The sequence below is a fragment of the Panthera leo genome, chromosome C1 (genome assembly GCF_018350215.1).
Source record: "Panthera leo isolate Ple1 chromosome C1, P.leo_Ple1_pat1.1, whole genome shotgun sequence".
NCBI classification, from domain to species: Eukaryota; Metazoa; Chordata; class Mammalia; order Carnivora; family Felidae; genus Panthera; species Panthera leo.
In genome coordinates, this window is record NC_056686.1 from 20,660,945 (window position 1) to 20,685,459 (window position 24,515).

Below are 24,515 nucleotides of genomic sequence, written 5' to 3' on the forward strand. Positions count from 1 at the left end.
GGTGGTTGGCAGAACCAAAAATAATCTAAGCCCAGGAACATCTACGGGGCAGGCACTTGGAAAGGTCAGTATTGCAGGAAGTTTTGCCAAAGTCTCAAGAACAAGAAGTTCATAATTCCTTGGGCAGCCCCTATGTGTGCCAAGCCGAAAGCTGAAGAGAGGCAGAGTAGCCAGGAGGGTGTGGCTTGCCTTGGGGGGTAGGGGGCGTGGGGTGGGGGAGGGGGCAGGGGCAGCCGGGAAAGCCCAGCTGGTTGTCTGCAAGAGAAGCTGGGGTTGCAACTGGGAACACAAAGTAGGAAGCAGGCCTTGGGCCAATCGCATCGCACTCTGAGGGAGGCCACCAGAGCGGAAAGACTGTAAGGGGTGGAGAGCCTCGCCTTAGTATTCTTCTACTTCATCCTGGAGCGGCTGTCATCACTCTAGCATCCCTCTTTCTCAACACAGGGATCCTGTTTCTGGGGCTTCCCCCTTTCTCTCTGGAGGTCAACGATCCTACAGTCCCCCCCTCTTTTCAGGGATCTCAGACAGAGGGCACCCCTTTTACGTTGTTTCTCATGGTTTCCTCTTCTCCCTCCCTAGTGCGGGCCCCTCCTGTCCAGATGATGGTGGAGTTCTCTCACAAGCCCCCCACCTTTCCCAGGCTCGGGATCTTGCTCGAGTTCTAGTTCAACAATGCGCAGCTCTTGGCGCAACCGCACCCCTCCTACTCCCAGACGGCAGCTCCATGGAAACCAAAACATCACAACTCCGCTAAGGTATCGCGAGAGGTGCAGTTGCGAGCGCATCAGGGGAGAGGCGGAGCGAGGGCGGGAACAAAGAGCGAAGTGGGAGGAGCCTGGGAGCTTCCGAGGTCCCGGGCGGGGAAGGTACCTCCTAGTGGCGCCCCCGCGTGACTGCGCTTTACATAATCGAGGCCGCGCGCGTCATAAGTGGCGTACTCCAGTTCAGGCCGAATCAGAATTGTCCCAAGCTCCGTGTTCTGCCCCTTCGTGCTTGATGGACGTCGAAATGAACCAGTGAACGGGCGACCAGCGCCGCCGCGCCCGCCCAGATCCGCCCGCACTCGCCGGCCCGCCCGCCTGCCGCAGCCCGCAGCCTGCTGCCGCCGCTGCTGCCGCCGCCGCCGCCGCCAGCTTGTCCCTTAGACTGTCAGATAAAGCGGTGGGCCGGTCGGCTGGGCGGTGAGCGCGGCCCGGGCCGGACATGGCGGCGCTCTACGCCTGCACCAAGTGCCACCAGCGCTTCCCCTTCGAGGCGCTGTCTCAGGGGCAGCAGCTGTGCAAGGTGCGCGGGCTGGGGCGGCGGCCGGGAGCTGGGACGCTAGAGGCTCGGCCCGGAGCCCCCTGTTCTGCGGGGCCGCCCGGCGGGGTCCCCCGGGCGGGGCGTGGCAGGCCCGCCTAGCTGAGGCGCCGCACCCGCTCCGCTGGGGGCCAGCGGGGCACGTGGGGGAGTCCCGGGCGCCGTCCAGGCCCCCGCGGCAGGCGTGTCCGGGTGCTTAGCAACCGCGAGGGATTGTTCTCGGACCCCGTAAGGTCTGGGGAGGGGACAGCGGGTCCCCGGCTTGACCCGGACCGGCCGTACCGAGCTCCCTCTTGGGCTGGCTTCCCCGCCGCTGGTTGCACACTGAGGGACCGCCTGCCTTGCCTGGGGACTGAACTCCAGAGTTGGGTGCTGCCTAGGACGAGAGTCTCCAACTCGGGCGCCTCACGGGCACTTTCCGGCCAGTCTGAGAGACGGAGGTAGCGAGGCTTTATAGAAAAGCCCCCAAATTAAGCGCACGAAGTAAAAGGATTTTTCAGCATCCAGTTGGTGACCTTCGATCCTGGCCCTAATCAGCTACTATTCAGTTTTTACCCTTGAAGGCCCAAGTTCTTTTTTTTTTTTTTTTCATTTGAGTTGTTTGCATCCTGCTTTGCCTTTTTAAATTAACAGAAGTGCTGTGAGGTGACAGTTAAAAGTCACGAAGCCGTCCTGCGAGTGATTTGAGATATTCTCAGATAATCCAGAGTTTGTCTCTGGTATGGGTAACTCGTAATTGTATGTCACCGTTGCCTCAAATGGCTATGACTTTGTCATTCTGTTTACTGGGTAGGAGAGAACGCAAGTGTTTGGGTGCCTTTATTTTTTTGGTCTTTATATAAATAAAAATATATATACATTTGAGATATATATATACTGACTTCAAGGAAGTTTCATATAGGTCAGCAATAATGATTTTAACTTAGCATTTCATTTCACAAGTGAACCTGGTCAAAAATCAAACCGTGGAAGTGGCAGAACCGGAACTAGAATCCAGGGCTTCTGATTCCCAGTCTGAGACTTATTCATACATACTTTGGTTTTACAATTTATGACTAGTTCCATGTAAATTCTTTCTTAACTTCCACATCAGTGCAGGGCAGTGATGCCAGTATTACAGAAGAGAAAAATAAGGCACAGAAAGTTCAAGTGACTCACTCAAGCACAGTGGCTATGCTGGGAATAGTACCCAGGTCTTCTGCCTCCTACTGAAGGCTGTTTCCATTTCTGACTGCCTTTTAAATTATATCCTCATTTCATTTCAGGAATGTCGGATTGCACACCCTGTTGTGAAGTGCACCTACTGTAGGACTGAGTACCAGCAGGAGAGGTACAGTTTTTATTGACCACGAAAGATGTTTGCAGGCTTTTTCCTCTTAATTAGTTGCTGTTCAATGTACAGATCTGTAATTGATTGCATTATACCCGGATTCTGCAGGGTGTTTTTTTTTTTATTATAACACATTGATGAATATAAAACACACATATTGTTCCCTGGTTATCCATGGATTGCTTAAAATTTTTTCATGACTTTTTAAAGTAATCTCTGCACCCAACAGGGGCTCGAACTCACAACCCCAAGACTGAGTCGAACGCTCCACTGACTGAGCCAGCCAGGTGCCCCTTGCTTAAGTTTTTAAAGTTAGTTTTCAGATCCTTGATCATTTTATATTGTGGTTATGATCTTTATGACACTAAGAAACCACAATTGTAAAACATGAGCCTTAGGTTTCAGTATGCTTATACTCAAAGCTTGAAGAATTTATAAGCCAAAAGAAGACACTTTTGGAAATGTGCCTATTCTGTTAAAGGGTTTGTTAGCCTTAGCCACATTTGAAATTTACTTGCCTTATGTAAATCTCATTTTTAAAAATGTGAAAAACATTTAGTTGTAAGTGAACACATATCTTTGGGAGACTTTTTTAACAGCAGCAGAGTGGTTTATTGGTTTTCAATAGCAGCAAAGTTGTTTATGGGTATAGTTAGGTTCTGTGGGCCTGCAACTGTAGGTCATAGTTCCTTAAAGCAGGGTGGGGTCTATTTGTTAGCTCACACATAGACCTAGAAACCTAATTTTAATCAGCCTTATTTCAATTCTGGGAACATTTTCCCCAACATTTTATTATGGATATTTTCAAACCAGAAAAAGTTGAAAGAATTAAACAGTAAACACTCATATACCTACCACTTCGATTCTACAGTTTACATTTACTTTATGTGCATCATCTATCATCAATGTATTTTTTTTAATTAGAGAGAGAGAGTGAGCGGGGGAGAGGGGCAGAGGGAGAGAGAGAATTCCAAGCCGGCTCTATGTGCAGTGCGGATCCCTATGCAGGGCTTGATCTCAAGACCCTGGGACTGTGATCTGAGCTGAAATCAAGATTTGGGTGCTCAACCAATTGAACCACCCAGGTGCCCCTTCAGTGTATTAATCCATCTTATTTCCGATTCATTTTAAAGTTGTGGACATCAGTATACTTGATCCTAAATACTTAAGCATGCATTTCGTTAACAAAGTTTGATATTTGTTTATGGTCCTTTATTTTTTTAGAGGTAAAATTTGCGCACAGTGAAATGCTCAAATCTTAAGTATATCATTCGATGAGTTTCGCAAACAGTATATGGACCTGTAACCCTCAACCCTTTAAAATATAGAACATTACCGTCAGCCCAGAGTCCTCTCATGCTTCATCCCACTCAATCTCCACTCTTCTTGCTTCCCCCGTGCAACTACTGTTCTGATTTTCCTTCCCACCATAGATCAGTTTTACCTGTTTTAGCCCTTCATAGATACGGAAACATATAAAACATAATCTAGAAGCTTTATGTTTCAGCTTTTATATTTGGGTCCATGATCCACCTTGAATTAATTTTTGGGTGTAGGGTGAGATATGAATTTATACCATATATAAAAATTGATTCAAGATGGAGGCACCTGGCTGGTTCGGTTGTTGGCGCACGCAACTCTTGATCTCGGGGTTGTAAGTTCAAGCTGCAGGTTGGGTGTAGACATGACTTAAAAAAATAAAATCTTAAAAAAAAATGATTCAAGATGGATCATAGGAGTGGTTTTCCTTTTTTTCTAAAGTTTATTTATTTATCTTGAGAGAGAGAGCACAAGTCGAAGAGGGGCAGAGAGAGGGAGAGAGAGAATCCAAAGCAGGCTCTGGCGCAGTCAGTGTGCAGAGTCTGACGTGGGGCTTGAATCCAAGAAACCGCAAGATTATGACGTGAGCTGAAATCAAGAGCCAGACACTTGACTGAGCCACCTGCGTGCTCCGAAATGACTTCTTTGTTTTCCAAGATGTCAGGAGCATTTGTATATATTGATACATATAAATCCCACTTCTTCAGTAATAAATCTAAGTATAAATTAAAAGTTCAACATTCCAGAATCACCGATGTGAATCCTTTTTCTAGAGGTTTCTTTCGATACGCCTCACATCTTGTCCTGTCTCTTTAAAATGGCAGAAAATGGCCCTGGAAAATATTTTACTTGAATATCTCACTTTAATTTAAATATTTTGTACTTTGAGGTCTTTCTTTGTTTTAACTTTATGGTCACTTTTATAGGACTTTATGGGAAAATAATAACAAGATAGCTAATGAGACTGCATTTTTATGTGATTTTATTTTCAGCCCCAGAATATTGTTTTAACTATTCTTGCACATCAAGCATTTATTGTACCTCTCTTTGTGAAGAATTGGACTTTATTTGAAGATGATTTTTTTCCCCTAAGGCAGTTTATCAGCTCAGATATTTAGGTAATACAGGTCTCTGGACCTTCACAAGACCGAAGACGTTTTTATTTTGATCAGTGCTTAGTTCTTAGAGAAATTGGAAATATTGACAAAATATTTAATCATAGCATCCATTTCCCCACATCTGGGATTTTCATATGCTTTTACTTACAGAGGAGGGTGTAGACAGAGTAAAGTCAACATGAATAGAATCTCTGAGTTAGTATTCCAAACGCATATACTTCATTCCTCACCTCAAGTTTCTTAGCTGTTCATCTAAATTGAGAATTACTGCTAGTCCATTTCAGTCTAACATAATATTCTTTTGAGGGTCCTGTCCATATTTGCTAATTTTGTTTAGTGATACTTAGAGATGTGATACTCAGAAATAACTCACTGTCCACTTTAACCAAAACCTCATTTTACCTGAGCTAATAAAATTAATAACCATAAAATAATTAATAAATAAAAGAGTTAGTGGCCAAATACTTAACTTTAAGTTAACCAGGTGTCCAGACCAAATATCACCTTGACACTTAGCAATGAGCAAATTCTGTGGGCTTAAGGAGGAATCAGTTTTCAGATATTGTAAGTGAAGCAACTTTTTTCTCATAAAAGCATTGTGTCTCTTTTTTCCTTAACAGTAAAACCAATACAATATGCAAGAAGTGTGCACAGAATGTGCAGTTATATGGAACAGTAAGTAGAGTTTCTCTGTACCTAACAGTGAGTTCTTGGGTCTCTTGGAACCTTACATTCTGTAGATTATTTATATAACTACCATATTTTTATTAGAATATCTTATGTGTAAATACTTTCTCAGAAAAGTTTATCTAGCCCTTGAGCTTTTGAACCTAGCTAATACTTACTGAGAAGTTCTGTGTTTATGTTCATGATGGCGGGATTGTCGTTATAATTTTCCTTGAGAGCTTCGGAAACCAGTATGGAAAGAGGATGGGAAAGATGGATCCTACAATGTGACGTCTTTGGTAGCAGTTGACTGTTCGTTTTGATGACTTTTTTGGGGGGGAGGGGGTCTCTCAGTGTTAGGGTTCTATATTACGTCCTTGCAGGCATTCTCCCAGCCTGTTTATACGGTGATAATGGCAAAGAGGCCTTTCCAGAAATATGGAAGCGCTTACTGGTTTCTCCAAAGAACTGGTTCTGTTGAATTTCTTACAGAAGTCCCAGCATATACTCTAATGGGGTTTTGTTATTTGTTAATTTATTTGTTTTAAAATCAATAGTCCTGTGCAGAAAATCACTTTACATAGTATTAGGAATTGGGCTTCATTTGATCAGTGTAGAAGGAAATTTATGAAGTTGGGAATACATTTTTACAATGACTGATGAACTGTATAATAGGAATTATTGCTTTAAAAAATGCAGTGGTATTTTATAATATACTTAGTTGACCCTTTTTTTCCCCTCTCTTTAAGCCCAAACCTTGTCAGTATTGCAACATAATTGCAGCATTTATCGGCAACAAATGCCAGCGCTGCACAAATTCAGAGAAGAAGTATGGACCACCCTATTCATGTGAACAGTGTAAGCAGCAATGTGCATTTGACAGGAAGGATGATCGAAAGAAGGTAAATCTCTGTGTTTTGTTTTGTTGGTTTTTTTTGTTTTTTTTTTCCTTTCTGAGAAATTAAGTTTGGTCAATTGTGTCAAAAAGAAATCACAACAGGGCCACTGGCTGGCTCAGTCAGTAGAGCATGCGACTCTGGATCTCATGGTTGTGGGTTTCGGCCCCATGTTGGGTGTAGAAATGACTTAAAATCTTTAAAAAAAAAAAAAAGACATATAACAAAGAAATCTCCGTTCCTGTCCTAGTTGTTCTTGAACTTGAAGATTTTCAGCCTTTGTTTTCATTTAGCAAATGTGGACCATTATATTCTTTAAAAAATATATACATATATATATGTATATATATATGTGTGTATATAAATATATGTTCATATATATACATATATATGTGTATATAAATATATATTTATATATATATATACACGTATATATATATGTATATATATATATATATATATATATTTTTTTTTTTTTTTTTTTTTTTTTTTTTTTAAAGTCATCTCTACACCCAACGTGGGGCTTAAACTTCTGACCCTGAGCTCAAGAGTCACATGTTCTGACTGAGCCAGCCAGGCGTCCCTGGACCTTAATATTCTAATATTACATGAGCTGGTATTTCATGAGAATCTTAATTAACAGTGATCTGTACCCTGTATAAGTAAAGCGATGATTGGCAAAATTCTATAGAACTCTGTAAAGGAGAGATTGTGACTTAGGATACACTTGTATTACCAGTTTCACTATCTGACTGTTTCAAGTGTTTCTATCTGTTGAAGTTAAAAATTCCAAGATGACATAGAGGAGAGCTCTAGGTGGAGTGATGGTACCTTAGTAAACTAAAAATGGTTTAGATTTGTTCTGTTTAAAACACTCCAGTGGCTTCCAGCTGCACTTAGAACAAATCCCAACCCCCTTCCCTGGTGCACATTGCCCATACCTGCCTCTCAATCTCTCCTGACGTTACACCTCCTGCCTGTCACCTTGTTTCAGTCACACTGACCACCTTTTAGCCCTTCAAATGTGCCAGTTTCATTCCTACCTTTGCACTGGCTATCATTTTGCCCAATAACACCCATCAGTCTTAATTGGTTCCTCATGCTCAGATGCTACTTCCTCACAGAGCCCCTTTACTAACTCACCCCCTATCATATCACCCTGTTTTGTTGTCTTCACAGCACAACATTGTGAGAAATTATCTTGTTTATTTGCTTATGTTTGTCCACCTTCACTAGAGCGTGAGCTCCTTGTCCATCTTGTTCTCTGCCACATTTCCAGTGGCCTGGCACATGGTAAGTGCCCAAAACAAACAAACATACATATATACATACACACACACACAGATACACACAACACACACACACATACATATATATGTATATATATATATTTACTTGTTTTGGTAAGAGTCATACTTTATCGAGAACTATTTCTTCCCCCTCTTTTACCTGACACTGTCAAAATATTAATCTGAAATATATCTCCAGCTTACTGTTTTTTACTGAGAAAAATTGTGCTTCTCATTTTCTACTTTTTAAAAAGTAAGTGAAGTGGGACACCTAGGTTACTCAGTCGGTTAAACATCTGACTTCGGCTCAGGTCATGATCTCATGATCTCATTGTTCATGAGTTCAAGTCCTATGTCGGGTGAGCTTGAGCCCCGCTTTGGGCTCTGCACTGACAGTGTGGGGCCTGCGTGGAATTCTCTCTGTCTCTTGCTCTCTCTCTCTGCCCCTTGTAGGATAGGATACTCTTTCTTCCTCTCTCTCTGCGTCTCGCTCACCCATACTCTCTCTCTTTCTAAAATAAATAATTAATTAATTTAAAAAAGTGAAGTGATTATGTATTTTTTAAATTGAGGTATAATCAACATATATCAGTTTCAAATGTACAGCATAATGATTTGATATTTGTATATATTGGAAAGTGATCATCACAATAAGTCCAGTAAATATCTGTCACCATACACAGTTATGGGATTTTTTTTCTTGTGATGAGAACTTTTAAGATCTACTCTCTTAGCAACTTTCAAATATGCAATATAGTATTACTAACTATAGTCACCATACTGTACATTACATCCCCATGACTTATTTATCCTTTAACTAGAAGTTTATACCTTTTAACTACTTTCACCCATTTCACCTACCCACCACTCCCCACCTCTGGCAACTAGCAATCTGTTCAGTAAATATTTTTTTTAATGAAGGAATGCAGTACAGAAACTTTTTCAGTGTCCAGAGGTACTTTTCAGAGATGCTTAGGCTCATGAGAACTGACTCCTGTGAACCAAATTCATTAATTTATCATGGGAGGATATTAACTCTCCAGTGACCAGAATACTCCTGTCTGCCAACCAGAGCACCTTTTCCCTGAATTAAGATACTGGAGAAGCTGAATTAGGAATCACGAGGTAGCATATGATGATAGTCGGAGTATAAGCTCTGCAGTCCTACTGACCTGGGCTAGCTGAATGGTCCTGGACGAGTTACTTACTCTTATTAGGCATCAATGTCATCACCTTTCCAGTGGGAATCACAGTAGCTGCTTCACAAGGACATAGGGGGATTTAATTGAGGTTGAGGACTTGCCTAAGTTCGCACACCTCCTAAGTGGCAGAATTGGGACTTAACCCAGAGGTCCGGAGCTCCCAGTAGCTCCATTCTGTACTACATTCTCTCTTCTTCATGTTTGTCTCCTTGTCTTTCAGGTAGATGGGAAATTGCTGTGCTGGCTGTGCACGCTGTCCTACAAACGGGTCCTTCAGAAGACCAAAGAGCAGAGGAAACACCTGAGCAGCTCTTCCCGTGCCAGCCACCAAGAGAAGGAACAGTATAGTCGACTGAGTGGTGGCAGCCATTATAACAGGTATCCCCAAGGTGCACGAGATAGGACTAGAGGTACCTATTGGTCAGACGGAATACACAGTTAGCCATGGAAGAAACCATTTGGTATCAATTTTCCTCTTCTTTTCTCTCTAGTTACTAGCCTTAGGAGGAATCTCCTTTGTCACATTGGACAGTTCATGTATCTTCCAAGTGCCAGAGAGATTTCCATAAGGTATTAGGATTTACTGACTTGGTTTGTCTTGTGTCTGGAAAGTTTGTGAAATTGTTCTGCTTTGACTATAATGCTCCCCTCACCCTTGGAGTGGATTATCTCCTTAGAAGACTGGGCATGTCACTTTCTGAGGGATGCAGCTTTTTTTAATGCATAGTTGGCCAGGAGGTTGGTAGCTGTTCTAGGTTTGTCCTGGTGGGAATCCAGTCAAAAAGATGTCCTTTCATTGTTGTCTTAAGCTTCCTTTCAGAGTATCTGTAATGTTGTTGAGAGTTCTGGCTTTCGATTGAATCCTGACTCTGCCAGGTTCTCTGTGTGGGATCTTGGGCAAGCTTGTTCATCTTTAAAATAGGGAAATAATAATATTACCTCATGGAATTGTGGAGATAAATTATATAGTGCATGAATAGTGGTTTGCTTTATAACTGGCATATGGGAAGCATTCAATATATTTTAATTACTGTTTGTTATTGTTACCATTATGATTTTGTTTGTTCATTATTATTAAGTACTCTCATGGGCCAGTGACTCTGCTAGGAAGGCAGAGATGAATAAAAGAATCATGCTGCTCACCAAGAGTATGCAGTCTGGTAGGGAAGACAGACCTGTAATCAAATCATTGCATTATAATTCGATGAGCACCACAGTGGAAACATCAAGATGCAGGCATGAGAGGCAGTAGTAATTAACTGCCTTGGGGAGTCAGGCAAGAGAGGCTCAGAGAAGAGCTGGGTTGGGGCTGGATTTTAGGATGAGTTGGAACCATCAGATCACGGATGGGCAGAAGCATCCTAGGCTGAGGGAATAGTGTGTGCAGAGAAATGGAGGGCGTAAGACCACACGGCCCTGAGGAGTTGCAGGTCCTTTTATGTTGCTGGAGCTTATGTTTGGGAGCCAGGGAATGGGAGACAAAGGGATTCTGAAAACGTTAAGGAGCATGAACCTGACCCTGATTATTGTGGAGAAAACATTGGAAGAAAAAGAGACCGGAGGCTAGTTAAGAACCTGTTTTGTAAGAGTCCACAGTAAGAGGTATTAATATTAGAATCTCAACTAAGGCCATGGCACCAGAGATCAAAGAGGCAGATTCAGGGGGTGCCTGGGTGGCTTAGTTGGTTAAGCATCCGATTTCGGCTCAGGTCATGATCTCCCGGTCCATGAGTTTGAGCCCCACGTCGGGCTCAGAAGCCTGGAGCCTGCTTCAGATTCTGTGTCTTCCTCTCTCCCTGCCCCCTTCCCTGCTCATACTCTCTCTCTCAAAAATAAAATAAAAATTAAAAAAAGAGGCAGATTCAAGAAGATACTTTAGAGGGAGAATTATGAGAAACTTAGATAATTTAATGAACAGGTAGATGGGCAGGAGTTGGGTGAGTAAAGAATCATTCTCAGGTTTCTTACTTGGGTGAATAGGTATATTCTTTAACTGAAAGAGAATACAGGAAGAAAAGAGAAATTCAGTTGTTTTTTTTTTTTTAAATTGAGGTTGAAGCATCAAGAACAATTTTGTGGGAGCTTTAGCCTAAAACTCAGAAGAAAGGTTTGGAGCACATAAGAGTCAGTAGGAATAGAAGTTATTATAAAGTACAGATTCCTGCAACTTCATCCCAGAGTTTAATTCAGTAGGACCTAGGATAGAGTCCATGAACCTGCATTGTTTTACAAACATCCTGGATGATTATGGTACAGGTGATCTGGGGAACACCATCTCCAGCCCATATGATAAAGTAGTTGTTTAAACCATGCTCTTTGATGATAGAATTCAAGTTGGAGGCTGAGAACAGAATTCTAGAAGCACTCAAGAAGGACGGAGTGAATATTTGCAAACCACATACCTAATAAGCAGTTAATATCAAAAATATATGAAGAATTCATACAACTGAATAACAAAAAGAGTGCAAATAATCCAATTAAAAAATGGGCAAAGGACCCGAATAGACATTTTTCCAAAGAATATATACAATAGATACATACAGAGGTGCTAAACATTGCTAATCATCAGGGAGATGCAAACCAAAACCACAATGAAATATTACCCCACATCTGTTAGGATGGCTGTTATGAAAAAGTCAAGAGGGGTGCCCAGCTGGCTCAGTTGGTGGAGCATGAGATTCTTGATCTCAGGGTTGTGAATTGGAGCCCCACTTTGGGTGCAGAGATTGTGAAAGGAAGGAAGGAAGGAAGGCAGACAGACAGACAGACAAAAGATAACAAATGTTGGCAAGGTTGTGGAGAAAAGGGAACCCTATACACCATTAGTGGGAAGGTAAATTGGTGCAAACATTGTGGAAAACAGGATGGTGGTTCCTCAAAAAATTAAAAACAGCTACTATATATTTGATCTAGCAATCATTTATGAGTATATATATATATATCCCAAGGAAATGAAATCAGTATCTTGAAGAGCTGTCTGCACCCCCAGGTTCATTGCAGCTTTATTCATAATAGCCAAGATATGGAAACAATATAAATGCCCTACAATGAATGAACGGATAAAGAAAATGTGATACACACACACACACACATACACACATACACATACAGTTTGTGGTATCACTTTTACAAGGAATCTTTTTAAAAAGCCAATTTCATAGAAACAGAGACTAGAATGATGGTTGCCAGGGGCTGGGGAAGGAGGAAATGGGGAGATTTAGGTCAAGGGGTATAAACTTTAAGTTATAAGAAGAGTAAGTTCTAAGGATCTGATATACAGCAGAGTGGCTATTCTTAATATGATACTATATACTTGAAAATTGCTGGGGCGCCTGGGTGACTCAGTCGGTTAAGCATCCGACTTCAGCTCAGGTCATGATCTCACGGTTCGTGAGTTCGAGCCCCGCGTCGGGCTCTGTGCTGACGGCTCGGAGCCTGGAGCCTGCTTCGGATTCTGTGTCTCCCTCTCTCTCTGTCCCTCCCCTGCTCATGCTCTGTCTCTGTCTCAAAAATAAATAAAAACATTAAAAAAAATTGCTGAGAGTAGATTGTAAGCATTCTTGCCATAAAAAAAAAAAGTTATGTGAGGTGATGGATGTGGTAATTATCTTAATCTTGGTGATTATTCCATAACGTACACGTTTATCAAAATGTTATGTTGTACACTTTACATGTATACAATTTGTCAGTTATTTCTCAGTAAAGTTGGAAGGGGGGGTAAGGATAGCATGGTCAGTGGTATCAAAAATTGAAAAGAGATCAAGAAAGAAAGGGTCTTACTCGAGGGTGAACTCATTGAGTCTATAACTGATTTTTAGTGGTTTGTGGGACTCAGATATCAGTAGATTCACAGAACTATCCTGAAGAAGAACTGGATTAGGGGTTCAACCTGGTATCTAGTCCTCGCTTCACTATTGACTAGCTATATATCCTTGGGAAGGTCACTTAAACTTGATGAGCCTCAGTTTCTGCAGAGTAGAAATAGTGCCTTGTATATACCTCACAGACTTGGAAGATGTGCATGAAACATTAAATGTGAAAGTACTTTCTTAAACTGTAAGGTAGGTTTTACTTCTTATTAAAAATTTAAAAAACATTTTTTTTTAACATTTATTTATTTTCAAGAGACAGAGCATGAGCAGAGGAGGGGGAGAGAGAGAGGGAGACACAGAACCTGAAGCAGGCTCCAGGCTCTGAGCTGTCAGCACAGAGCCCGATGCGGGCTCACAAACCATTAGATCATGACCTGAGCTGAAGTCTGACACTTAACCGACTGAGCCACCCAGGCACCCCACGTCTTACTAAAATTTTATTGACTCTGTTCCCATAGTTGTTAATAAAGCAGATAATATTTAATTAAAGGTAAGAATTTTGGAGGTCTCTGGAAGTGAGCTACCCATGCATCCAGGACCTATGAAATCAACACCTCAGTGGATTTTAATAGTCAAGAATAATTAGCTCTTTCATGGAGGAGCTGTGATATTACATTGGTCCTATTTGAACAAACTTTTGTCGTGATGTTTTATAAATCTTTGATTTCTAATTTGTGTTTCTCTGTTTTTGCCATTAAAAGCCAGAAAACGCTTTCTACATCTTCAATTCAAAATGAAATCCCAAAGAAAAAATCCAAGTTTGAATCAATCACAACCAACGGAGACAGGTAAGCCAATTGGTATGTGTGCATGCTTCCATTTCAGTTACTGCATATACAGTTCCTGAAACAGGAATACATTCCAGGGTGTGCCTTGGACCTAGTCTAGGGTTGTTATTGAGCCTCCGAGGGTCACTCCATTAGCCACTTGATATCTTATGAATAAGCAAGCAGTGCTGCTATTTGTTTATAACTCTAATCTTGTCATTAAAAGACAAGCACATATAACGATTTAATAGCAACTGAATTCTGCGATCAACATATAACTCTCCCACACTAATTCTAAGAAGTCAGGAGCTATATGCGTTTCATTGTGTTCTGTGCCTGTGGCCTCCTCCATGCAGGGCAAGAGTTGGTATTGAGAGATGGAGCAGAGACAAGTTGGGAGTTAAGGCAGTGTTCTGAGTCTAATTCATGCTTCCTTAGCATGCAGAAAGCCCAGGGCAGCTACTGAATCAGCAGAGAATGAGATGCATTTGAATATTTTCACTGCATTTTAAGCCTGTCTTAAAAGCATATATTTACTCCTTGCCTTCCTCTCTCCATCTGAATGATGCTTCCTCTTGCAAGCTGCTTTGTCCTAATATCCAGAGTGTCCCGTCTGTGTTGGTGCAGTGGGCTGCTTCCCAGCTGAGTCTTGGGGCCACCATTTTCCTGTTTCTCCAGGCCCAGGCATCCTGAAGTGAGACACTGGCATACTCTTCCTCCAAAGCCTTGAAATCCTCTCCATTCTGAAAACTCCCAGTGTCAGTTCTCCCTCCCAGCAGGTGGTGGGAATGGGAGTAGACTTAGCACATAGGCTTGCCAGGACCGAATTTCATCTAGGGGTACACAAAGCATCTATGAAGTTTATTCTTTACTGTTACCTTTTTTATTAAGTTGATTTCAGATTCTACAAGGTACCTTTTTATCCACTAGTATCATTGATTTTATACTTGTCAAATGGAACCTTCTGGAAATGTTTAACTTGGATGTTCAAATTATATGGAGAAAGGAACCATAAAGACCATCAGCTTCACTGTTACTTGAGCAGATATCCTGACCATCATGAAGATTGTCCCATCACCCCTGCCAGCATGCCTGATCCTACAAAAACCATGTCAAGGAGTGAACCTTTCTGAATTCCCTGCCTTTATAAAGGTCTAAGCCAAGAGGTGCCTGGGTGGCTCAGTCAGTTGAGCTTCCGACTTCAGCTTAGGTCATGATCTCGTGGTCCGTGAGTTCGAGCCCCGCATTGGCCTCTGTGCTTACAGCTCGGAACCTGGAGCCTGCTTCAGATTCTGTGTCTCCCTCTCTCTGCCCCTCCCCCACTCATGCTCTGTCTCTCTCTGTCAAAACTAAATAAACTTTAAATAAATAAATAAATAAATAAATAAATAAATAAATAAATAAAATAAAGGTCTAAGCCAAGACCCACAGCCTTTAGATTCTGTGCTCACTTATGACCCAGGCTGTATTTGAATGACCTGGAAAAAGTGCATTCTTAACTTTAGTTTAACCAGCCAGTCCTTAAAGCTTACCTTCTTTTAGATTATTTGTTCTTAAGATACTGCCATTATTCTTGCTGTCCATTGCTATGGATATGGAAAGCTAAAAACATAAGTTTTCTGTTCAGAGTGATTTTTTAAAAATGTTTATTTTGGGGGAGAGAGAGAGCATGAGTGGGGGAGGAGCAGAGAGAGAGGGAGAGAGATAATCCCAAGCAGGCTCCTCACTGTCAGTGCAGAGCCTGACGCGAGGCTCAGTCCCATGACTGGGAGATCGTGACCTGGGCCAGAATCAAGAGCCAAATGCTCACCCAATTGAACCACCCAGGTGCCCCTGTTGAGAGTGTTTTGTCACTTCTAATCACCAGCAATGATTGTTTTCCTCAAGCAGGAAATACTGATCCTTACCGTGGTCTTTAACAATCTCATCTGGAAAAGATCTAAAAGATCATTTTTTTTCTTGAAATGTAGATGCTAGCTTATTAAAATAACTTGCCCTGATAACTTGAAAATTTGGAAAACTTTTCTGCTTCTACAAAAGTTATTTTCATACACATACAAGTTGCATTTGAATGTTCCTGCATTAGCAGTCCTAACTTACCAATTCCACTTGTTTGCATTTCTTTTAAAAGTTCATAGCAAAAGTTAAGTTACATTTTTCCTTTATTTTTACTTTTGTGTAGTTTTTTCTTTCTTTTCCCTCACTTTGAAAACATTCTGACAAGCTGTTTTTTGATGGTCCTTTTGTAATGTTATGCAAACCCCCATTTTTTTTTTTTTTTTTTTTTTTACTGAATATCTATCTTGATTTCAGTTCTGTACCAAAGGTTACCGGTCTTGTTTCTGAACTATCTATTGTAGCCGCCTCTTAGCTTTCAGTTGATCGTAGTCCACTTTCCTGGCCCCACTTTGAAAATATCCATATAGGCTCTTGTCCTTTCATTGTTATCCCCTTTTCTGCAAGCTGCTCTCTAACAGCTTTCCATTCTCCTTTCTATTCTACTATTCTCCACTCTTATTATTTTTTTTAATGTTTATTTATTTGAGAGAGAGAGAGAGAGAGACAGAGCATGAGCAGGGAACGGGCAGAGAGAGAGGGAGACACAGAATCTGAAACAGGCTACAGACTCTGAGCTGTCAGCATAGAGCCCAACGTGGGGTTCGAACCTACAAAACTGCAAGATCATGACCTGAGCCGAAGTCAGACACTTAACCAACTGAGCCACCCAGGCGCCCTTCCACTCCTATTTTTTAAATATTGAGACATATTTGATTTTTTTTTCCTCTCTTTCTTTCTCCATTAGCCTTCCATATTGTACTGAGAGAATGCATCACTTCAGGTTTTTTATAAAACCTTTTCTCGAATAGTTTTATACTTCTACAATGCCTCTGGGGGCGCCTGGGTGGCTCAGTTGGTTAAGCGGCCGACTTTGGCTCAGATCATGATCTCATAGTTCATGGGTTTGAGGCTCACATCAGGCTCTGTGCTGACAGTATGGAGTCTGCTTGGGATTCTCTCTCTCTGCCTGCCTGTCTGCCCCGCCCCAGCTTGTGTGCGCACATGCACGTGCGGGTGCATGCTTTCTCTCTCTCTCTCTCTCTCTCAAAATAAAATACATAAACTGAAAAAAAAAATTTTAAATGCCTTGGTCATTTTTTTTTTTAGTATCCCGCAAAATTCATAGCCTCCCTCTCATATTTTCTAGTTTGCTGAAATCGTAGCAAAAACTTTTTTTTAAGTTTATGTATTTTGAGAGAGAGAAAGAGTGCACATGTGCAAGAGAGGCAGAGAGAGAGAGAGAGAGAGAGAGAGAGAGAGAGAGAGACACAATCCCAAGCAGGCTCCATGCTGTCAGTGCAGAGCCTGACCTAGGGCTCTCACGAAGTGTAAGATTTTTTTTTTTAATGTTTATTTTTGAGAGACAGAGGCAGAGAACGAGCAGGGGAAGGGCAGAGAGAGAGGGAGACACAGATGAAGCAGACTCCAGGCTCTTGAGTTGTAGACACAGAGCCCAACGTGGGGCTCGAACCCAAGAACCATGAGATCGTGACCTGAGTCGAAGTCGTATGCTTAACCGACCGAGATACCCAGGTGCCCCTCGAACTGTAAGATCTTGACCTGAGCCGGGTTCGAGAGTTGGATGCTTAACTGGCTGAGTCACCCGGGTGCTCCATAGCAAGAACTTTTCACTTTGAGAAAGATCTGAGTTCATTTCTAGCTTTCCTTCCCTGAGAAAATGTACCAGCTACTTTTTGATCTATTTGTTTGTTGTTCCATTGGCGATAAGGCATACCTGTTGATTGTTTCTAAAGGATATTCCTTTCCTTTCTTTGTAGTTTTTTTTTTTTTTAAGAGTTTTTAAGTAATCTCTACACCCAATGTGGGGCTCAAGCCTACCACCCCGAGAACAAGGGTCACATGCTCCGTGAACTGAGCCAGCCAAGTGCCCCTCCTCATAAAACCCTAGTTTTATTTTATTCTCCATTTGAAATATGCCTGAAAAATTAGACTTACTTTGTGTGGCCTTACCCTTTTGTTGGAGATACTTGGAAAGAGACTGGATCTGATTTTCTGCCTTGCTAACCTAGCCATCTGTTTTCATTTGATTTCCAACAGTTCTTACTAGTCAGAAGTTAGACAGTTAGAAAGGTCAGGCCCTAACAGGACAGACATGACTGGTTTTGTCAACAATAGTGGTATGGGAAAAATCCTCTCTTGAGAAGCAGGTGGGCAGAGCATTAGAAGCTTTCGGGAGCACAAGATTTATACTAGCCCATTACACTGTTTCATTTGTCACTCTAGTTATGGGTTTAAAGAAAATCTTTTGGATTGAGGGAAGACAGTCCCTTGGCAGGTATTGAAACTGGTAGAGGAGACTTTGATGGGTCCTTTCAGCATTTTCTCCTGCTTACCTTGTTTTATTATATTGCTTTTACTTTTCGTCACCTAGTAATTCTGCATATTCATGAGTTAAGAAAGCACCGGTTCATTCTTCTTCTGATGTTCTTCTTACATGTCTCATGTAGACCAAGAGAGAATATTCTTAGCAGTCAACCATGTCTTCTAGCCATAGAAATGTTTGACTTGGTAACTGAGGATGTTCAGTGATTCCACTCGCTATTTGGAGTTTCTGCCCATGTAGAGAAATGCTGGTTATTAGCTGTAGTTCAAGATGAACTAGAGTCATTGCTGTATTGATCTAGGGAGTCTCGAATCAATATTCCACTGACTGCTTAGGAAAAACAGGTTTGTGTTTTACTTTAAAGGTTGCCCTGGGAAGGGTAAGGAGGTTTCTTTGGGCAGTCTCTAGAGAAGGGCAGGACTTGACTCTTCTGGCAGTGATTCCTTAACTTGTTTTGGGCCTAAGACATCTCTGACCAACCAGGGAACGCTGTGGATCCTCACCCTAGAAACCATCCATTGTATGTATACACCGAATTCTATATACAACTTCAGGCATTCACAGATTCCCTGGAACTAGGCCTGGTTACAAAACTCTCCAAAAAAGACAGAGTTCACCTGGCACTTTAACAAAATGAAGTGCTCAGGTACTGTTACTGAGAAGAATCTCTTGAAACCCCAGGTTATGGTGTGACTCTGGATTTTATCACCTGTTTCTTTCCTGATTATCACTGGATTCTTGATATTGGAAGTGGTAGTCAACAGGCCATTTGCAGTGTAGGGGAAGTTGGCTTCCTTCCTATTAGTTTCATCTTCTTCTAATTTTTAAAAGGGACTGACTGCTCCTGGAATGGGATGCAGCAGCTTCTTAACAGCTGCACCATACATGGTGCTTTGGAGCAGAACATAAAGAACCAAGATCTGATGATCGCCTCGCCTGTGCAGTTTAGCAAATGCTATTGAGTGTGGCGTGTGTGGAGCATTGTACTTCCTGCTGGGAATTCAAATAGTTGCTCCTACTCTGGAGCTTGTAGTCAAGTGGTCCATGGTGTGTCCTCAAGTAAAAAAAGGTTTATCCCTCCAAGTTACGATTTTGCCCTCTCCATTTTTCTACTCAGCTTTTCCCCAGACCTGGCCCTGGACTCACCAGGCACTGACCACTTTGTCATCATCGCCCAACTGAAGGAAGAAGTGGCCACTCTGAAGAAGATGCTGCATCAAAAGGATCAAATGATTTTAGAGAAAGAGAAGAAGGTACAGTTTTGTTAATGCCTCTCAGGCCAGAATGGTGCAAGGGTAAGCATGTGGTACCATAGGGCATGGTGCTAACTGTGTTTAACTGATACTTACTTGGTACTGACCACTGAAGCTTTGAGGGATCCAGTGTCAAGGTTGGGGTATCGTGGGAGAGGCTTACTGTCTGCCAAGGGGACTCGCGATCTGCTGTTACCGTGAGAGAGAACCCTCACTCTGCCTTGGTCAGGTGCATTTAGAAAGTTGACTTTTCTCAACATTCGGAGGAAGTTTCACTCATGTTTACCAGGCTTACAGAGGTGATGTGTAAAACTACAGTGCCCCCCTTAATTCACAGGGGGGCATAACTGACTGCTACATTTCTCAGCATGAACTGCCTTGGAAAGTTGTAATCAGAAGGTGCTGAATGAACATGGAGTTGGGACAAGAGGAGGTGGTTATGTAATTGGAATTTTTAATGCTCTCAGGCTGAGAACCTGATACCTCCGTCTCTGGTATTGGGATGGCCATGCCCGTGAGACAGTAATACTTAAAATATGTGGGCCAGGTCTCCCTCCTTCCTGGACAATGGTCGGGTAGGCCTTCCTCCATGACTCTTACATTACTTTGCTTCCATTACTGACAACTCCCTGAGTGACCCATTCTTTAAACACATTAACATCTTCAGTTAAGTCTTACCCTGGTCTAACAGTCATCCTCCTTCTTTAAGGGAACTTTTTACATCCTTCTTGAGATTCTGGTCTATTTCTCTTATTTTTAGGTTATTTTTCTTTTCTTTTTTATTTTAGAGAGACAGAGAGAGTGGGGGAGAGTGGCAGAGGGGGAGAGAGAGAGAGGGAGAGGCAGAGGGAGAGAGAATCCCAAGCAGGCTCCATGCTCAATGTGGAGCCCAACATGGGGCTTGATCCCAAGACCCTGCGATCATTGCCTGAGCCCAAATTAAGAGTTGGACGCCCAGCTGAGCCACCCAGGTGCCCCTCTTACTTTTAGGTTCCCAAAGAGTATCTTCTTTTTGTCTTAATATATTAGTAACAATAATAGCTAAACTTTTATTGGATACTTAAGTATGTGCCTGACTCTGTTCTAAGCGCCTTCTATGTATTAATCCATTTATCCTCATAACAGACCTTTGAGATAGGAATTACTATTGTCATCATTTTGTAGATGAAAAGTATCCTCCAATATTTTTTCTCTTAGGGTTCCAATCCTTCTCTTAGTTTTCTTTTTTGCTCTGAGGCTGTATGTTTTCTTGTGCCAAGTTTGGAGTGCTAGGATTCATTCTGAGTGGCTAACAAAGGCATTTATATTGTTAAAATATTTACATGCATTCTGTCCATCTAATTTCAACCTCATTTTATAGATGAGGAAACGGACCCAAAGATATTAAATGACATATCACATCACACAATTAGTAAATGGCAAGTCTTCCTGACTCTGCCATTCTTTCTACTAGGCTATGCTTTCTTCTGCCAGTAAGATAGAGATTCATGGGAAGTTCGAGACCAGTATACTTTCCACTTTACAACATGACTGTCAGATGAAAGCAGACCCAAGTATATTTTCTTCATAGACAAGATCAGAATAGCACATAATAAAAGGGTTTTTGCAAGAGACAAAATGAACAACTTGTTTCTACTGATTTGCAAAGTGAGGGTTTTAAAAGGAGCAAAAACAAATAGATTGTTTCTCAGCACTTTCAGGATCAAGGTCACACTCCTTGGCTTGGAACACAGGCCCTTCTACAACATACCTGCCTATCTACAGCATCAATGTCACTCTCCACGCTCATCAGTCATTTGATTAATTTTTTTTTTTTTAACGTTTATTTATTTTTGAGACAGAGAGAGACAGAGCATGAACGGGGGAGGGTCACAGAGAGAGGGAGACACAGAATCTGAAACAGACTCCAGGCTCTGAGATGTCGGCACAGAGCCCGACGCGGGGCTCGAACTCACGGACCGTGAGATCGTGACCTGAGCCGAAGTCGGACGCTTAACTGACCAAGCCACCCAGGCGCCCCGCTCATCAGTCATTTGAACAAGCTGTCAGTTACCTCACACTCTCTGGCTGTGCCTGTACAGTTTCCTGTGCTTGGATGTCGTTCTCCTTACCTTGTGTGCCAGCTGTACCTCATGTACCTCGAAACTCAGCTCACAGATCACTTCCCTGACTTAGATATCTCCTCCCTGCTCCTTGAATAGCATAGTCAATAGAAGAAGGCCTGGGGTTTGAATTCTAGCTCGTCTCTTGCTAACATGTATGAGCATGGCCATGTTCCTTAAGCCATTCTTTTTTTTTTTTTTTTTTTATGTTTTTTATTTATTTTTGAGAGACAGCGACAGTGTGTGAGCGGGGGGAGGAGCAGAGAGAGGGAGACACAGAATCTGAAGAAGTCTCCAGGCTCCGAGCTGTCAGCACAGAGCCCAACACAGGGCTCAAACTCACGAACTGTGAGATCATGACCTGAGCCGAAGTCAGACGCTTAACCGACTGAGCCACCCAGGCACCCCAACTTAAGCCATTCTAAGCCATTGTTTTCCCATCTGTAAAATGGGAAAAATAATATTGCCCGCCACAGACAGGTTTATCATAGGATTGAATGAAATAATATAATCAAACAGTTTGGGGTGCCTGGCTAGCTCAGAAGAGCATGCAACTCTTGATCTTGGGGTCGTGAGTTCAAGCCCCATCTTAGGTGTAGAGATTACTCAAAAAAAAAAAAAAAATTGTGTGTGTGTGTGTGTGTGTAAATATCAAACAGTTTACCTAGAACAGGGTTAAAAAATTAGTAAATGGCAATAGCTGTTATTCTCCTGGCTTCTCACAGTCAGTCATATTGTGTTGTATTGTAATCACTGATTTATTTGGAGGATTATTGGCAGGTATTAAATACATAAAATTTTTAAAACCTGTCAGTGATGAGGTATCAGAAATGGCTATGTCAGGATTTTGTGTAATTTTTAAGAAATCTTTAGGATAAATAGGATACAGAATTCCCTGGCTTTGGCTTAGTTAGGGATCTTCCGAAGAGCCCTGGATTTCATTAATTTGAGGAACCATTTAGCTCTCTGCTGCCAGAACATTCATCATTGTACTGCACAGAGATTTCTTCAGTCTGCCTTTTCCCCCCTCTCAGATCACAGAGTTGAAGGCTGATTTTCAATACCAAGAATCTCAGATGAGAGCCAAAATGAACCAGATGGAGAAGACCCACAAAGAAGTCACAGAGCAATTACAGGTGAGTCTGCCTATTTGTTTGTTTTAATGTTTATTTATTTTTGAGAGAGAGAGAGAAACAGAACATGAGCAGGGGAGGGGCAGAGAGGGAGAGAGAGACACAGAATCTGAAGCAGGCTCCAGGCTCCAAGCTGTCAGCACAGAGCCTGATGTGGGGCTCGAACTCATGAACTACGAGATCATGACTTGAGCCAAAGTCGGACACTTAACCAACTGAGCCACCCGGGTGCCCCGAGTCTGCTTGTTTTATGTGATAACCCTGGTGTATTTAGCTGATTGTATTTTAAGTGATTTATCTCTTAGATTTTTTTTTTTGTTTTCAAAATATTGACAAAATCATATTTAATCTACCTTATTAGCTGTCTTTTACTATTTCGTTGTTGAGTGTGTTCTGATCTCTTTCCCTCAAAAACTGGAATTAATAAATGTGCGTTTTGAGTTTTGGATAAGCCAGATGTGATTCCAGATGTCTGGATTATAAATTCTGTTTATCCAACACGTTAAGGCACTCCACGGTTTGTTTGTGTTGCACAAAGCATCCTTTTGTAACAGTGGATCCCAGGAGATTGAAGTGTGCTGATTAACCTCTAGCAAATACTTCCTTCCCCTGAACCAAGCCCTGGAGCTTTCTGTTGATTTCTGCCTCTAGAATTTGTTCTCTTGCTGACCCTTTATGTTGTCTGCCTTAGCATCTGCATGAAAAGCATGTCCTGTCCTGTTAAAATATCCTTGCACTGATTTTTTTGTTTAGGCCAAAAACCGAGAGCTCCTGAAGCAGGCAGCTGCCTTGTCCAAGAGCAAGAAGTCTGAGAAGTCAGGAGCTATCACCTCTCCGTGAGAGACCATGAGGAGGCTCCCAGCCAACAGCGAAGGGGTTCCTGGGTGAGGGTTGGTGACCTGGCTGTTCTCTGTGAATTGCAAGCTTTCTTAAGAAATCTCTATTTTATTACAGTTATCCTTCTTTGTGGGATTGTGGTGGGCTGAATGGAAACACCTGGTTTATGCTGTGTCATGACTGCATGCTTGGATGTTTGGGGTTCCAAGCTCTCTGTCTCATACTCTCACTCCCCCCAACCCCACCCCGAGTACTACTCTCTGTCTCTCTCTCTCTTTTGGCACTACTCTGTGTGTGTGTGTGTGTGTGTGTGTGTGTGTGTGTGTGTGTGGCAGTCACTGTTCAGTGTTAATGTGCAGAATTTTTTTTTTTTTTTTTTTTTTTTTTGGTCCATCACATCCTGCCATACCCATGAGCAAATAGTTTGGCATTAATTACATACATATCACTGCCACCCTCTGAACTTTGAAAACTGCCACCTTAAGACTTGGTACAATGGAAGAGGCTTTCTCTCTCCAATAAACCTTTTGCTTCAGGGTATACTCTTGGGTTTTTTTCCAGGTATATTATGTATGACTTTGTACTATGTATAGCCAGAGTTTTATTTATTTTTTAAAAAAAAGAAACTTTTTCTTGATAAAGGAATAATGGTAGCCTAGCTTGTTCTTGTAAAAGTGATGCCTCTTAAAAAGAAAAAAAAAAAAGCCCTTCTCTCTACCTTTTAGTAAAGGAATAAGACCTTTTCTTGTTACCTTGGAGTCTTAAAAACTGATTGCTACGGTGCAACAATTCAGTGCATCAGTGTGGAGTTAAGTGCCTTTTGGAGGACTTCTTGGAAGAGCATTTAAGGAGATGCTTAGGGGAGGTAGCAAAGATTTGAACAGTCTGTCTTTTTAAGTAAGGGCAGAAAGAAAGGTTGTCCAGGTTTTACTGGACGTTTCCCTCCCCTACCCCTTTCTAGATTGTTTTATGTGACTGATTTTAAATTCTCACACTGCCACTTCTTTTTAAAGAAAAAAAAATACCCTT

General features: G+C 41.9%; 1 protein-coding gene across 1 annotated transcript; it reads left to right on the forward strand.

Moving 5' to 3' along the window:
* Positions 1-1,053: 1,053 nt before the first annotated feature.
* On the forward strand, positions 1,054-23,597 carry FAM76A (family with sequence similarity 76 member A). Its single transcript, XM_042952127.1, has 9 exons — positions 1,054-1,284; positions 2,565-2,629; positions 5,688-5,742; positions 6,483-6,635; positions 9,341-9,498; positions 13,694-13,780; positions 19,279-19,414; positions 22,551-22,652; positions 23,403-23,597. Exons 1-9 carry the CDS (start codon positions 1,204-1,206, stop codon positions 23,487-23,489), a joined length of 924 nt encoding a protein of 307 aa, XP_042808061.1. The 5' UTR covers positions 1,054-1,203; the 3' UTR covers positions 23,490-23,597.
* Positions 23,598-24,515: the final 918 nt, after the last annotated feature.